This window comes from Larus michahellis, chromosome 1, assembly GCF_964199755.1.
Source record: "Larus michahellis chromosome 1, bLarMic1.1, whole genome shotgun sequence".
In the NCBI taxonomy this organism is placed as follows: domain Eukaryota; kingdom Metazoa; phylum Chordata; class Aves; order Charadriiformes; family Laridae; genus Larus; species Larus michahellis.
The window spans coordinates 57,942,132-57,959,282 of record NC_133896.1 but is presented as its reverse complement, the minus strand read 5'-3'; the positions used below and the strand labels follow the sequence as shown (position 1 = coordinate 57,959,282).

Genomic DNA, 17,151 nt, shown 5'->3' with positions numbered 1-17,151 from the left:
ATAATAAAATAATCTGCCTCATACTCAAAGCAAATTCCTGATGTTAAATGTCAGAGTTTGCTACCACAAAACAGCAATTTCTGAGCTGAGGTGGCCAAACAATCAGCAGCTAGCTACTCGTTTGAAGCTAGTTCTTCCTCGTGTCTACCTGCTCAGCAGTATCAAGAGATAAGTGAGGATATTCATTAAACATATTCCTCACCGGAAATACCTCACATGAGCAATTGCTTTAATTACTAAAGTGATGAAAAATAATTACAGAGGAAAATTCTGCAATCGCAGACTAGGCAAGAAATACCCAAGGGAAAGTCATCATTATAACATCATCCACGTGTTACAAAGTCAGTTAAGGAACCCTTGGTGCTGTTGGCTCCCTTCTTTCCAAACCCTTGCTGGATGTATGGGGCACAGCCAGATGATCAAGCAGCTTCCCTGTCTTGCTTCTCAACAGGATACATAGGGGTGCCCGACCACAGACGTGCCTCCTTTAAGAAATCAGAAAGTCAATAAATATCCCTTTATGGTATAGCAGGTGAGTTAAATATGTTTTCAGGATGGCACATCAAGAAGCCGAGACACAATGCTCTGTAATTAAATAATGCTTTATATTGGTTCATGACAACGTAACACCAAGGGAACAGCACCTGCCATTTTCATGCAAAGTAATTTACATAAACTCATTCCTCTACTTCTGTACCTCCAGCTGCATTCCGTAATTTATACAGACATACAAATTCTTCCCTCTGACATTAACAAGAGAAATGAGTTGAATAATCAGCTCACAGTATTAAGTGCATTGCATTTACTATCAAGCAAGCTTTTTTAGTTCAGTGGATGATTAATCTCCCTCCGTGGGTAGAGCACCAGGAGATGCAGCGAGCTGACAATTGCTCTCGGCTTCTGGCCATGCACTCCATACACTTACCTTGCAACAACAGCATTTGCTGGATCCCTTCAAGAGCTGCTCTAATTCATTAACCCAGCAAAAGAATTGGACAGCTTTCTGCCAGGTCAGTGAATTAAAATGGCTCACGTAAGGAACGCCAGAGCCAGTAAATACGAGTGGGAGTTTGCGCTTGGAGCCAGATCTCTCCTTCCTGACAGCAGTGAATCTTTAGATCAGCTCAGCTGCCAGAGGTACTGCAGCCATTAATTAGCATCTCCACTTGCAGCTATCTGTGCTGGGTGTCTCCATTAGGGATAAGCGCACTAATGTAAACCAAGAAGGAAGGGGGAAGGGGGAAGAAACCAGGCGACCTAGCACCATAAGAAGTGAAATGCAAAGTGTCAACAGTTTAAGAGACAGGCTGCAACAGGCAGACCGAGTAGGCCAAATATGGTCTGGTACCTCAGTCTATTTATAATCCAGGTCTTTCAGCTGTGCTTTGGGACAGTATCAAGAGAAAGGACAGATGCTTGGAGATGAAGACCGGGAGACCCACATGCTAGGCAAGAAACAAAGCCCCACAGATGAGGCTTGATCCTAAAATAAAAAAAGATTCCAAAATATTAAGCTGTTTGTATTACACCACCTATTGTGCCAATTTCTTTTCCATGTCCTTGCTCCAAGAGCTTTGAATGCTTTCCACCACACTCAGACCTCCAGAACTAAGCTCATCCTTAGTTGATGACACCAACCAGTCATGCCTCTCTGCTCGGGGCTTTTAGACTGTGTAGGAAGGCATGGACTTTGACTCTCAAAGTTTATTTTACTTAAGTTCACTGCTGATGTTTGACCTTATGCTTCCAGATCACTGTCTATTAACTCAGCCCCACTAATCTCAAATCATTTCGTCTGACTTGCCCGCCAGAATCTGCCACGTTTCTATGAAAAGGTACTCCCACCCAGTGTGTTAGAGACCCCACTACAGACCATTACATTGCTGGATAACATCTTACCAATCAGACGAAACTCCCCTTTCCATGAGGGATCTTTATGTCACCCCACATTCTTTGTTACTTTTGCAATTGTCCTAAAGGCTACCAGCCTGAAAAGCAGGAAATCCCCGCGATTTGAGCACACTTTTCACTATCTTGCTCTGTCCTGCCAACTGGACCAAGCACAGGCCTTGTTCTTAAAAACAAGGAGAGACCTTATCTGTCTGGCTGAAGGAATTTCTGAATCATCCCATGGGAGCACAGGCTTTAAGTCAGCAGCTAAAAAATCTGCCGGCTGTTTGGTCTGGGGTATCGCCTTCACACACGACAGCAGCTGCGCTTGTCAGTCACAATAATGGGAGGGAAGGATCACATATCACCCGCGACGACTTTTGTTTGAGCAAGACAACAAAATGGTGAAAGGAAAAGATCCCTTAAAGCATAGCAGCCTAGTCCACATGGATTGAATGTGTATGTGAAACTAGTAATAAGCAGTGTATGTGATGGACAAGATGCCTGACGTTAGCTGTAGATGTTCAAGGTGAAATAACCAACCCGTTTTGATATATTTTAACAGCATGCTTTAGCTTGAGTAACTACTGCGCGTTCTTCCTTCCCCCAGTTCCTTCATCATTAATCAGCATACTGAGAAGGAGAAAAGTTACAAGCAATTACATCCCAAAGGCACCCCACAGAATCAAAATAACTTTATACAGAAGGAGCCTTAAACAGAAAGATAAAGGGACACAGAAGATCCAGGACCTCGTGCATGTGAAAGTCTGGCATGTGAAAAGCCCTTGGCTGAGGCGCCTTCCCCCTCCCCCTGGATTTCTTCATGTGCCACCATCTGGGATCCTCTGGGTTTGATCAGTCCCAGCCATGGCAGCAGCAGCAACACGCTCATCTGCACCCTTACCCTTTCCTGGCTAGCTACAGTCTGCAAGCCCAACTCGGCACACTCGGCTCGCACATCTTTAACCACGTCAAATGGTCAGACCAGACGTGCCCACCTGTTCCCAACAGCCAGTACAAGCACTACGTGTTATTCAGCCTGTTTCTCAGATAACCCCTGCCAGTCAGGCTCCCTCCGCAGCCTCCTGGCAACACGGCTGCCTCCCAGCAGTCTCCCAGCAACGCTCCCTCCCGCACAGATGGGCTCCCAGTCCCTCCTCGCAGGCTAGCCAGCCTCCCTGCATGCTGTGGGCTCCCCGGAGCCGGCATTAGTTGATGAAACACAGAGCTCGGCCCTGCAGCGCAGTGGAGATGGCTCCTAATATGGAAGAGGAGCAGGAGGGTTGGCAAGAGCTTACATCCAAGGTCAAGGCTCGCATCATTTCCATTAAAAAGAAATGCTCTTGAGCTCTGGGCAAGGATGGGAAGAGCAAAAATACATGGGGAAAGCCACTGCCCTGTTTTATTCCCCCCGTTTCCAGCTTTCCCATCCAACTGGCAGTGCTCGAGATAGCTATTTGCTGGAGACGGGCAGCCCAGATCTTACTGGTTGGAAGGACATTGGACAATCTGGTACTAAAATGATGACTTGCATTTCTGCACACTGCACCAGCTCTAAGTTTTATTTCCAGCCTGTTCTCATCCACATTTGTGTTTGCTGAGAAAGGCACCTGAAGTTCCCTTTCCTCACTATGAATGCATTTTAGAGGGTTTGTACTCTTTTTCTTCTTCAAGCTGCTGAAGTCGCAGCATTCTCAGGATGAACTCAAAGATATCTTATCAAAGTCATAACCAGCAGTGTTAACCGTGCAGCCACTGCCCACTGCAGAAGGGGCACAGGCACACGCCAGGAACCATGCACACTTGAGCTGGCACTATCAGTTCTTCCAATCATTGGCATTGAATTCACTCAGTACTTGCAGGGGAAAAAATAATCTCTACGAGCCAAACACCCAACTACAAGTAAAACTGAAAGCATTAACAGATTAAATCCGCCCCTGAGCACCGAAGGCTCTCACCATAAGGCTCTTTATTAGGAAGTTAAGTCTTAACAAGTGGCTTAAGGGGTGGATAAAGCTTTTCCTGGGATAATCTGCCAGCATGTTGCCCAGTGCCAGTTCCAGGCCATGGGAAGAAGAAAGCAAAAAATATAAGAAGGTGAAAATCTTCGTCTGGCAAATGGATGCCCAGTAGCTAAGAGGTCCTCTCCTATCTTTGCCCTCTGAAGCTCCCTGCCATCTTCAGAAAGTCAAAGAAAAGTATTTTTCTACTCTGCTAGCTTCCTGAAAGCAAAACCACATTGGGATTACACCTACAATGCATATTCTCACCCTAATCCTTTGTAGTATCAACCTTCCAGAATTTGCCTCCATCACTTTCATTTGAACTGTTCGCCAATTAACACAAGGTAATTAACACTTTTGTAAAGGACTGTCTTCAGACAATGCACCATGATCCCAAGTACTACTGTTCTTTGCAGACACCTATTTACGAGAGGAACACGCACACGGGGAGAAGCAGGAACCTAGTAATGGAAGGTCAGAAGCTCTGTTTTGTTTATAATTCCCTCCTTTTCAGGTCTACCACTGATATTTGCTGTATAATTAAGAAACAGTCAGCAACCTAATCAATGGCTGCTTTTTCCCAAAGCACAGTGCTGCTTCCCCTGGCTGTGCACCCTTCTGCACTTACTGCAAGAGATCCGTTCTGCGTGCTGGCCGTGTTCGTGCTCTGCTCTCCATGCGGCTGCGTGCTTCCGTAGAGCGTCAGATTGTGCTCGCTGGTCTGGCCTGCATAGTCCTGAGTGTGTGGCACCCCATACTCTGTGGGAATCCCGTTCTGTGGGGGTGGCGGAAATGGGATTGTGGTGAATGGCTGCACCATTGCATCAGGAGTTGCTGCTGGCTCCTGGTTACCCTGAAGAAAGGGAAAAGGAGAAAATAGCTTTATACTACAGAAGATGGATCAAAACATCAGCCTGTGAAATGACATACACACACGTTCATGTCAATATCCCACCCACCATCACCATAAGATTGCACAGTCTTCTACTCACTATCAAAAAGAGCCTGCCTTGCTCCTCTGAGCCATGACACTGTTTTCCTGTTCTTTTTTGGGCAACTTTTTTGCTACTGGGTGGCATATGTAGAACAAATTATGGGGTTTGCAAATTGCATACCCCTGTAATCTCATGCAAGACTTTACGCACAGTAAGGCATTATTTTGGAAGGGGGAAGAGGCATTGAAACACTGGAACAGAGCTGGAAACACAGAAAACCAGGGTCCTTTAAAATGCCTAGAAGTACCATATCTGGGTCCATCTCCTCCAGCCTGATCCTCATGGCTCTGCTCACAAGCAAGCACATAGTGCAGTTCAGAGCACGTTCCTCTGTTGCGTTACAGCAAGAGAAAAGAAGTACTCATTTTATAACTGATCTGTGCAGCAGCCCCCTCCTTTGCTCCAGCAGCACTGAGTACAGAGCATGGGTGCTCAGGTACCAGTTGCTGGAATATCCCATTTGCTTTGCGCTAACTGTGCAGAAGACGCCAAAGAGCTGTGAGACCTGAGTTGAGAACACAAGCCTGGAGCATACTCACTCTCTCCCCAGTCCCGAGCATCACTACCATCACACGAGGCATTAATTACCCACTCCTCCCTCAGCTTAGGGTATCCCACGGAGACCCCTATGCTACGACAGTGGACTTTTTAGCAGCTTTTTGCACTGCCTTAGATGTAGTTGACACCAACCAGATGACTCAGAAACAGACTGCTGACCATGCAAAAAATATCCCCAAAAGACAGTAAAAAACCTACCCCACCATGCCCGAAAACCACCTGAAGCAAACATGAAAGCATGCAGCCCTGCAGTCACTGCAGGGATCTCACCGCAGGGGGAGCAGGGAGCTGCATTCAGCCACTTGGGGCGAAGGAGAACAGCCTTGACATTGAAACCCAACCCTGGGAAGCCCAGGCTGCTGCACTGCTCCTACCACTTCCACTGCCGCAGCAAAAAAAAAAAAAAAAAAAAAAAAAAATCCATGGAAAAGATTTATGATAGGAGGGCTGTTTGATTTATGTGTGTGTCAACAGACTAATCCTGATTTTAAATTTTGGCTGCTGTTCCAGCCCTGGGTCCTCCCCCACAAAGCCCAGAGGTGCTCGAGCCTATTCTGACACCAGCATGCTTAAATCAATGGAGTAAAAGAGAAGCAGACCTTATCCGGCAGATAGGAAAGGCAGAGGGGGAATTACCAAGCAGCCTTTCAGCAGAGAGCGTGCAGGGGCTGACGGACCTCCAGTGAAGCTGGACAAACCTTTCAGTCCCTTTTATCAGCCTACCTGCAGCTTTCCCTTCCGGGCGAAGGAAACAATGATAAATGCAGCGCACCTCCAGCCAGCACCGGGTCATTCAGACACTGGCTGAATCCCAAATTTGCTCTGACATTAGACTATCTGGTCTGCCTCCCCTGGGGGCCACGTGGCCACGCGCTCCTGCAACTGGGGAGAAGGAGAGGGAAGGGCATTCAATACCACTTAGCAGAGCGGAGCTGCAGCCTCGGCGCGCACCAAACGACGGACGGTTTCATTAACTAAAGTCCAAGCCGCGGCAAAGCCTCGCTGCCTGCAGAAACACAAAACTCCGCAGCCTTATCTGAGAAAAAAAAAATTCAGGCAAGCGTGCCAGCAATGGCCAGTGCTCAGTTCCTTGCACGTACTCCCCTGAGCCGCTGCAGCCCTGCATCGCGTGCTAGCAGCTCTGCGGCGGATTTTCACACTCCGAGCACATTTTCTGAGAGCAGGACAGGGGTGGGTTTCCTCCACACACACAAAAGGAGGGCAGCTCCACCAGCCCTCCACTTCTGCTCACACACTTTGCCGTTCTCAGCTTCAAAGCAAGGAGTGTCTGACTCAACCTACGCCATCATCAAGATCTGCAGGGCGAGTTTTACAAACGGGAGGGAGGAGAGCCTGAACGACGGCTACCCCACTGCAAAGCAGGTATCAGCAAGTCCAGCGCTCACCTACTCAGACTACTTATCCCCGGTCACGACAGCTCCACTCTGTCTGCATACTGCCTCCTTTCCAAGCTCTTTTGCATACAATATTTAATTAGCTCCAATTGTCTGTGTGCTTCCATACAGCACACGTTGTCTGCCCCTTTCTTGGGTTTAAAATAGGAGCTATATATGAAACTGATTTCTTTTTTTTTTATTCAAATTTCAAAAATTGGTAGAGTAACCCCAGGAAAGATGCAATAGCAGAAACTATTTCCAATTTTCTTAGAACAAGCTAGATTTAGAAGCCAGCAGTAGCCCAGACAGAAGGAAGAGAATGCTAATTAGCCACAAACAAAACCTATTTTGCTGTCCTCTCAACAGTGCAGGGCTGCTCCCCAAAGGACATACTCCAGTGTTTTGTTTAATCTCACTCTTCAACTACTTAAAATGCCAGCCCATAAACCTTATATAATCTTATTTTCAATGTTTTTACCCCTGAGTTAATACTGTTCCTTCTAGTTTAAACACATTTCAACCTTTTAAATATTTTCTCTCCCTTCTTCAACCATCTACAAATGTTTGAAGGACGAAAAATGCTCTCTCTCTCTTCTGTTGCTTGTGGTGTGTTGATAATACATGTTTATTTTGAGCTTAATCACACCACCAAAATATCCTGGTAACTTTATTTATTACTTCTCTCTGACCTTCATTTTCAATGAAGATTTTCAAATACAGTATTTCTGGTGCAGAATGAAATGGTTTTAATACCACTGTCACTCCCCCCCCCCTTTTTTTTTTTCTTTCCTTAATCGCACTAACATGTATAAATCCTATCTTTTATTACAAATGTATTCTTAATTTAATGTCTCGGGTTATCTGTATATCTATCACCATTACGCTTGTCCAGGTTTCATCATCCCACCGAGTATCTGTATCTCAAGTTATTTTTCTCTTGATATGATTATGTATGCATTTCCCGTCTGAATTTTTTTTGGTAATTTTAATTTCCTTTGATGCTTTAGAATTACTTTTCTTCTGTTTCCACTAGCGTCTACAGAAAAGGACTCCCGATGAGATCTCTGCAGGTTTCGCGGCATACTGATATCCTCCAAACCCAGAGGAGATTCTACCTCTTCTGTTATTCTACCAAATTTCAACATTTACACAACACTTCATATTTTCAAGAACTAACACAGAAAAAAAAATATCCCATTTATCTTCAAACGTAGAACCTGAACTCCTTTTCCAACTTCTAACCCACTCCTTTCCCTACTTCTAACCACCCTACTTCTAATCCTACAGTCAGAGGCACTGCTTTTCCCACTGCTCAGGTGGTACAAAGACCATGGAGAAACCCCCAAACTTCCTGGTGAAGGTACGCAGATAGGAGGAAAGCCTCAGCTGAAAGTATTTTGTCTATCCAGTCTTGACAACATACCTCACTGCACTGCCAGTCCTGCCTGTTTTGGCTCACGAAATTCTCTTAAACATTGACTCAAATGCAACAACGGACTGAGATGGATATGTCCAGGAGTAGTCACCATGCTCAAACACCTGCAAGGATGCCTTCAGAGGACTAGGAAAGCCCAGCTGCAGCTCCCCACAAAAACTACTGCCATCTTCAACTTGTATGATGGCATGAAATAAATCTTAAGTAATGTTCAGGAGCAGATAGACGCTTCTCTCAGCCACAGTGCAGGATGGCTGGCAGTCTCCAGCAGTGGAACTTGAGCAACATTTGGCTGCAGAAGTAGTTTCATCAGTTCTAGGTTAACCTAATCCTTCCTGGAGTTTGTGCTGCCACGCATTGACCCATGCTAGCTGTCATCCCATGCTCACCAAACTGGGAAAGGCTGTTCAGTGCAACTGAAGTGTAAACATACACTCCTTAAAAAAAAAAAAAAGGAAAAAACTTAAATACAGTATATGGTAACCTGTAGTTCAAAGAAAACCAACATTTCCTATGTTTTCTATTCATTCTGTTGCTCTGCTCCCACAAAAATCATTCATCCACATCAGGTAGGAATTCAAAGCAGCTTCCCTCTTGCAAAATGCTGACAGCACCCAAGCCCTGAGGGCACAGGAGGGATACAGGATAGCTGTCTGGGCTCTCCTTTCGGGCCCCTTTTCTCAGCCTTACAAAGGTCTAGCCATGTCCTCGCAGGTGCCAACTTCCTTCCTTAGGTCAGGGTTTTGCCTAAACAGCTTAGTCCAAACCCATGCCACATTTTGTTTAAAAAACAAATTAGCTAAACCCGTGAAAAATCCCTAATGGGGACACATTTCTGAGAGTTTGTGCAGCTTTAACTTAATTAACAAACTTTGTAGCTCCAAGCTAAGCTGAGGATCGGTAAGTAACCGCATGCAGGGGGACCTTGCAGAAGGGTGGGAGCTGGGGACAACGTCTCAGCAAGGAGCAACATGGTTCAGCAAATGCGACGTAGGATGAATTCTTGCAGCAGACAGCAGGTGGTGATCCAAGATCACGGTACTGGAGCGCCAAGAGTGAACACCAGAAACGCACACAAAGGCCTCCTACTTCCATAAAACTGTCAAAGATCAGTCTATTTTGTGAAGGGATGGTTTTGTTTTGCTCATTAGAGAAATGGGTGTAATTATAGGGGTAAGAAAGGAGCCTTATAGCAATGCAGCTCCAGATTCCTTCTGCACTGGTATGCCATAATATGCATAGATATTAAAGCAAAACCAACCAAATAAAAATTATAATCCTGGTAAAGCTAAACTGGTACAACTTCTGTATAGACATTTCCACACAAACTGCCATGAGGTAAACAGCCTGTGCTGTCCATAGCCCTACTGCGAGTCATAAGCATCAGAGAAAGGTGCAGAGAAATGCTACAGCATGTAAACACCAAATAATCTCTTAAATATACCTTTTCACTCTGGTAACCCCCAAATCATTGGGATAGATGCAAGTATATGCCTATTAGCAGAATGGGGTTTCTAATAGATGTGCCTCCACTGAACTCATTTTATGAAACCTGGAGCCAACCGACTTGCAGCTAACAGAGGTAATTAACCTGTTTGTGAAGACCAGTGTGTTCCAGGCTACGACTATTTGCTCTCTGCGCTAACCTAATCCCTTTTGTAAACAGCAAAAACGTTTGCAACTCTGATCTGAAGAGCCTGGCACAATCGTTCAACCTGGAGCCACTGCTCCCAGCTCTCCATGAGAAAGGGATCCTTCTGAGGGAGGGAGATGCGAGGACCGCACCATCCCTCCTCCAACCCAGGTCACAGCCTCCTGTCGGGGAGGCAAATGTGACACGTGGCTCCGGCAGAAGCAGCCAAGCACTGCTCCCCGGCTGTACGCAGACAAGAGAGAAAGAGTGAACCACACAACGCTGCTGCCCAGGAGCAAGAGAATAATAATAATAAGGAACATGGGCTGAGTTCCCCCCACTTCTCACAGCTGAAGACAAATTAAGGTTGCTAGCAAGCTCCCTTTCCCAGCCCCTTCCAACACAGCCTCCCCTCCCAGTGCTCCTCCAGCAGGAGCCCTGGTGGGACTCGCTCTTGGCTGTGGCTCCAGAAGGACTCTGGCTGCAGCTGCCGCCGTCCCACCTCCAGCTGTGCACTCCTGCCCTCTCTCCCCTGCCAGCCACAGTGCTCCATCCGGCTCCGCTGAGCCTTTGCAGCACAGATCCCAGGGAAAAAAAAAAAAACAAAAAAACCCACAACTGCTTGCTTTTTGTTGTCAGGTTAGTTTTGTTCCCAGTTAAGAGTGCTGAAACGGCTTGGCAAGAAGTTGGAAGAGAACTGGAGCCAGAAAGGAGAGGGGGTGGAGAAGATGGGGAGGGAAGGGCCATGGGCACCAGCACTTGGATGAGCTGAGGCTGCCGGGGAGCTGCAGTCTCCAGCATGTGTTAACCCTCTCCCCAGGCAATCCCATAATTTGCCCGCTGATAACAAACATATCGGCAAACAATTTCTTCGCAAACGGGAATGGTTACAAAGCAGCATGATGGACTCTGAAAGACCCACCAGGAACTTGAGCATTATCCCTTCCAGAAAACCATGGGCTGGGACATTACACCAGAGATAAACCTCAACCTACATCAGTAGCTCTCATGGCATGTAGAACCTAAGCCTTGATTTTCAAAATTGTACTTTTGCTTTTTAGGGTCATCAAGATACTCGAACACAAGCCGAAGTAATGTATGGGATGATAAAGCGATGGCTTTCCAGCTCCCCCATCATGCCAAAACAGTGACTTGACCATGCAAACCCTCAGGTGCCGACGAACATCATACAAGCTCTTTAAGCCAAAATGCAGCAATAATAATTTCTACATCATGGCTGCTTCTTTACTAATTAGTTTCCAAATGGAACAATGGGTAAAAAGCCTATGGAAAGGAAGTTTAGAGGTTAGAACTAGATGATCTTTAAGGTCCCTTCTAACCCGAGCCATTCTGTGATTCTCTGAAAAGGATATACAAAGCATATAACCACCTTCTCATATTCTTCATCTTTGTACAAACCTTTTCCTGGATTCAGAGGGGTGTGTGACCCTAACCTGACACCCACAGGCCATACTACAAAGGCATTTCTGTTTCTACAGAGAGGGAGACTGGCATGTCTCTCTGTCTGGCGACCCAGACTGATAAAATCAACACTCTTTTTCTTGATGTGGGTTGATTATAAAAGCACCTTGAAGAGGATCACAGTAATAAGAGGTTTTGTATTTCATCTGCACGTCTGGAGCTTGATCTTCATTCAATATATGACATATTGGGGTAACAAAAAAGGATGCTGGATTTTGACTCTCCTACCATGGGCACAAGAGCAATTCCCCATGAATCCTCCCAAAACAAGTGCTCTACCTATAGGTAGTTTTGCAAAAGTTTGGTGGAGTTTTACGCTAGTTTTGTTAAACAGAGGAAAGTTTATATGTATGCTTTTTTTTTTTTAATGTAAATCAGACATAATCATTTTAGGAAATGCTTTTTGCACTGGGTTAACTTCAGTCTAAACAAGCTAATCTTCCACCAGGAAAGGGAAGGAAAAAAAAAAAGAAAAAAAAAAAAAGATGCCTGCACTCCAGCTTGCACCTAGCTAACCATTTAAAGGCATGTTTTCTTCAACTTCCCGGTGCAAGCTTGCACTAGATTAGATAATCTTGCCTTTCCTTCTCCTAGATATGTAAAAGCAAGGGAAGAAAAAGTTATCTTCCAATATACACTCTATCATTCCAGGCCACCAAAAACTGTTCTGTAAAATAAAACAGCTGGCCTTTTTTTTTTTTTTAATGCATTTCATAACTGTATGGGGAAGTTCAAGCCCCCCTTTTGGAGGAAAGGATGAAAGAAAATTATAGTCTTATCTTAGTCTTATACACAGGAAGCACTCACTCATCCCCATGCTGTCATTATTTCCAGTAATGGCCAAACTTTTGCCCTATCCCAATGCACAAACGCAGGCTCTCGGTGCTGAGCGCGTACATGCTTAATTAAGAAGCCTGTGGGCAACCTGCAAGGAGGCTTCCTGTTGGATACAGACAAAGCTTTAGAGTTAACGCAACATTAATAAGGAAGGCCCAGAGCCACATCTACTTACCAGCCTGAAACACGCTTTTCAGCTTTTAAAAAAGCGCTTATTTTCTGCTCCTGAAATCTACATTATTCCCCCTTCCAAAAAAACCAGTTAAACATTACTGGCATGAAGGCATTCCCACCAAACGCTTTCAATCAATTCACGCGCTCTGGGGTTGATTAGAAAGAGAATTGTGCTTCAAGAGACGACATCGAGGTCTCAACATCTGTTTCCATTCCATATTAGGAATGAAACTACCTCTGAGAATTATTGGGGAGAAGGGGGTGGGGGTCTGGAACAAAGGAAAAAATCACCAGGATGGATGTGTCCTCAAGCAGCAAAGCCAGCAAGTAAGAGAAAGGCTCAGGCTCAATTTTTTGTTCCAGATCGGTCCTTTAGCACCTAGCCTGGCTCTGTTCTTCCCAACTCTGCAATATTCCAAGTGAATATTTTCCACTTCACATTCATAGTCAAACGTTCCTGGGAAAAAAGATTTCCATAAAATGACTAGCTTTCACCAAATCAATATGAAAATTAAGCCTCAAAATATTACGAATCTAGTCATACGTTAATCCAGCAGGCACACAGAGTGGCAGAAGCATCTCCCACACAAGTGAGATTACTTTACTCTCAGGCGAAGAGGGTTAAGTTTCTTCTTTTGGACCAGAATTCAAATGAATCATAGCTAAGAAGCAGTGTGCTGCAGATGTGTCACGTATGTTTAATCCAAGCTAACCGCGATTAGCTTTTCAGCGGATTAGCAAGCTGATCACACTCATAGTTGCATGATTGCAGATCCTCACGCAGGGAGGCAGCAGGAACCAGAGGCCAGTGGTGGGGAAGGAACATGGTAACTGCTCTTTCAGGAGTGGTCCACGGTTCCATCAGGGCATCTGGGCACTCGTGTACATAACTCTAAGATGGCACAGAGGACCTGCCTGTGTTGGTTTTCTACCTTACTCCTGTCACAGTTTGGGCTGGGCTGGCCACTAAAGCAAACAACAGCTAACCAGCGGTTCCTGGTGCTACTCAGTAAAAGAAGGACTGCAGAACATGGAATTTAACAGGGAAGAAAATCCCACCTGGTGCCATGGTAACTCTTGACCAGGCTGTCAGGGTCGTGTCACAGCTACTGTCACCTCAGCTAATTCTGCAGTCAGATTGCTTTCTTGAGACAGCTTTGTTTCAAGGAAGATGGTAGCTCTCCAGGTGACGTTGTGTTTCTAAAAACCAGTATTTGTTTCTCCAACCAGGTACCTGAGCTGGACTGATAAGTAATTTTTCATCCCATGTCCCTGCTCTGCGAGTGAACTATCACTCTGTATCTGCAAGCACATCACCAAATCTCAGTGAGTGTGGAGAGTTATTCCTGCAACCTAAAGAATTCAAACTGCTTTCCTGAATGCTTAAATCCTCGTGAAGCTCGTTCAGTGCCTTAGAAAGATTTGTATCTACTTTAGTTACAGGAATTTTTCAAAGCCCTTACTATGTGACACAGCTATCTGTAATAGACTCTTCCAGATCTCTCTATATGGCCAGCGCTCTTCCAGGAAGGATTTTGAAGATCACTTTAGGCATCAGGCTTCCCTGTCCCTCTCTCCGCTGCTGTGAGGGGAATGAGCCGAAGGCGGCACTGAGCCATGCAGAGGTGCTGCTCTGAGCTGACTTGGCTCCTGGAGGAGGGACAAACCTCAGAGCTCCGTCAGGCAGCTCCACTTGTACAGCACTGACACAGGCCCCTTCAATTCCCCCAATTTCAGTGCCCAGCAGGAAAGTCATCCCGCCTGCCTGCACTAATTCCAGCAACTCACAGGGAAAAAGCAGCCCTGCCTCCGCTCCAGCGCAGGAGGAGGAGGAGGAGGAGGAGGAAGGGAGAAAGCGCTGGGAAGGGGAGAGCACATCTGGAATCAATTGGAGAGCGCTGAATGCCTCGGAAAGAACTGCAGAGCTGGCAAAAACCATAGCAAGGAGCCGCGCGTTCAGACGTGACTATAGAGCAAAGGTGGGGGACGAGACGTATACAGCATACTTAAACACAAAACCAGAGCTCCTCTTGGGGCTCTTTTTTATCATGCAAGCAGCTAAATGTCTCAGCCCTGTCACATTTTCACTGCGACTGGCCTATCACGGGGACAGTCAGAATTCAGAACAGAAGACAGGGGATGAGATGCGTACAGCCCCAGCAGAGGCAAATGGGACTCATCTGTGACTGGAGCGCCAGGACTCAGTAACGCAGCAACAATATTATATCAAGCTGCTCTCAGGGTGCAGGGCGGAGGAACTCTGCGACTGACTTGGCACATGCTCGAGAACAGAAATTTGACGGTTTAAAAACGCAGATTTCTTCCCACAGTTACTTTCCATTCCAGCAATGCATTCTCACATCTCCTCATTTGTTCCAAGAGGAGTTTTCCATTTTCAAGGAAGCCTCCACTATGTGTCCTGGAAAGCAGAGGTTCTGGAAAGAAGCAGAGAGTCGTGGAGAAGCAACTCACCAGTGCAGCAGCCTGGTACAAAGAGTGACTACAGTTGTTCAGACATATTTCCAACAAGTAGGATGTGGGAAGCATTACTACTTTGGTACCTGGCTTCGGCCAGGTGAAAAAATAGGATACATGTTTCCACATAAGAATTTTAAAAAGGGAATTAAAAAACTCAAAAGGGAACATGAAAAAGCCATAAAAAACCCCACAAGATTGGAAAAAGCCACATGGCTGTATGCTGCAAAACTTGAAAAGCCCAAACTATTTTGTTTGTAATTTAAAAAAAAAAAAAAAATTAACTGGCAACTGATTACTTTGTGAAAGTATATTAATGGTGAGGGGAAAAAAAGTAGGCACTAATAATATTTAATCTAATAAACAAAGGCATCAAGAAAACCAACAGCCAGAAGCTGAGTCTGATAAATTCAGCTCTGGTAAAAGACACCATTTTATTTTGTTTACTGATTTCTAAATGACAGTCATTAAGTCAGCTCGTGAGAAGGACTCAGTCCTTTCCATCTCTTCATGCCTTCATGTTGAAAACATTATGTCATTCAAAACAGAGGTACCTAAGTGAGACATAATGGCCTACAACACACATACAGCCAGAAGAAACGATCTAAAGCCAGATCTATAGGCCAATATTCTGGAAAGCTACAAAGAGCTGGTGGAAGTCGATGCACATAAATTAAAGCAGATTAAACTAAGCAGCAGACACATTTATAAGTAAAATGACTTCACCTTCTGGAGAGGAACAAGCCATTGAGAAGTATAGGTGCAGTTTCGTGTACCACGTAATATGATAAACTACCAACTGGCCGCAGAAGCAGTGGCTCTGCTTCCCTCCCCGGCTGTTGTGAGATCTAGTCATGCCACGGCCATAGCCAGAAAATTAATCCAAACAATAGTCGTCTGTTTGGTCATAAACTGCACTGTCTTGCTTTATATCTGCCGAAGCACGATGCCCAGAGCGGTGAGGAGGCTGAACATATGGCCAGAGCAGAGAGACGAGAGGGACTATTCTTCTCACATCAGCCCATAGTTACGCTACATTAAGCTCAACTTGAAAACGCACCTGAAAGCCACTTCATCCCAGAACAAGAGGTTACATGGACATTTAGCATATGTTGTGGCCACTACCTGCTTTGCTTATGCTTAACTTTTAGAGTGTCCCCATGTAAGCCAGCATAAAGGTGGTTTATACCCAGCGAATTTGTCAAGTATCTCAGGAAAGATTTCCCCTTTGTTATAAAATCCTTTTAAAGTCTCTTTCGCCCAGGCCTTCCAGCTAACGTTATGTTTACCAAATTCCTGCTGTAACCAGGAACCAGCGTGAACTTCTCCCCTAAACGGCCACCTGCACCGCTCAAAGGTGCAGCTCGAAGTCAGCAGCACATTTGACCACCTTTCAGATGGCTCCTCCTGGGCTGGGTGTCACTAATACAGCTTCTGCAGCCCCCATGCTCAGCATCATCTTCGGAAGTCTGCTGCTCTCCCTTGTCACCACCACATCAATGCCTTGGTCACATAAAAATGTGTGGGCTTAACAACAGCAATATACCAAATATTCACATTAAACTACTGCATATCACTGGCAGTCCCACTTTTAAACTGCTCTATTTTACTGAAGCTAAATCGATAAACCTTAAAAGCTAAATTAATGTAAGAGCATCTCGTTTCGGTGGCACGCCTGTCAGCATCTGCAGCTCCATTAATACATTAGTGCATGAGTTCCTGTGAAATTTACCCCTCTGTAATTCCCAGCAGACTTCCACCTTCCACAGCCAAGTGCATTAAAGGTCCTTCCCCCCCCGCCTCCCGGCTCTGTTTGTCTGCTCACACCTACAAAAAAACAAGAGAACAGGCTACGCAAAACTTAAACCCTTTCAGCCAGTCGGTCTCCCCTTCTGTACATCCCCTTTCACGCACACAGTGTCAGGCTAAACAAAGCCACTCGCTCCAGGATACAGGCCTGGAAAAAAAGCATTAGCATCTGGCAACCAAGAGCAGCACCCCAGCATACGAGCCCGAGAGCAAACACAAGTCTCTAGCACGAAGAGGAAACACCGAGACGTACGCCTGGCTGCTCCTGTCAATCTTGCAGTGGGGGAATGCCCGATTATTTTTTTTTTTTTGTTAAATGTATTTTTATCATATTACTGAAAGGAAATGCCAGGGACTGCTGCAGCCCCTGTCCCTTGAGGCTCTGCTGCTGCCATCAGGCTGCGCTGCCTTTGCAGCGATGAATATTTAAACAGGGCAATAAATATTTCAGAGCACATTCATC

At 45.5% G+C, this 17,151-nt stretch overlaps 1 protein-coding gene across 29 annotated transcripts in view; it reads right to left on the bottom strand.

The window, feature by feature from the left end:
- Positions 1-17,151, bottom strand: part of RBFOX2 (RNA binding fox-1 homolog 2) — a 169,633-nt gene that overhangs the window by 51,637 nt on the left and 100,845 nt on the right. For all 29 annotated transcript variants that reach the window (XR_012586164.1, XR_012586157.1, XR_012586152.1 and 26 more), the window contains one exon: positions 4,522-4,746. Coding sequence is in view for 20 of the 29 variants with exons in the window: in XM_074580245.1 (XP_074436346.1) it covers positions 4,522-4,746 (225 nt within the window). In the remaining 9 variants the exon portion in view is untranslated. The remainder of the gene's footprint in view (positions 1-4,521; positions 4,747-17,151) is intronic.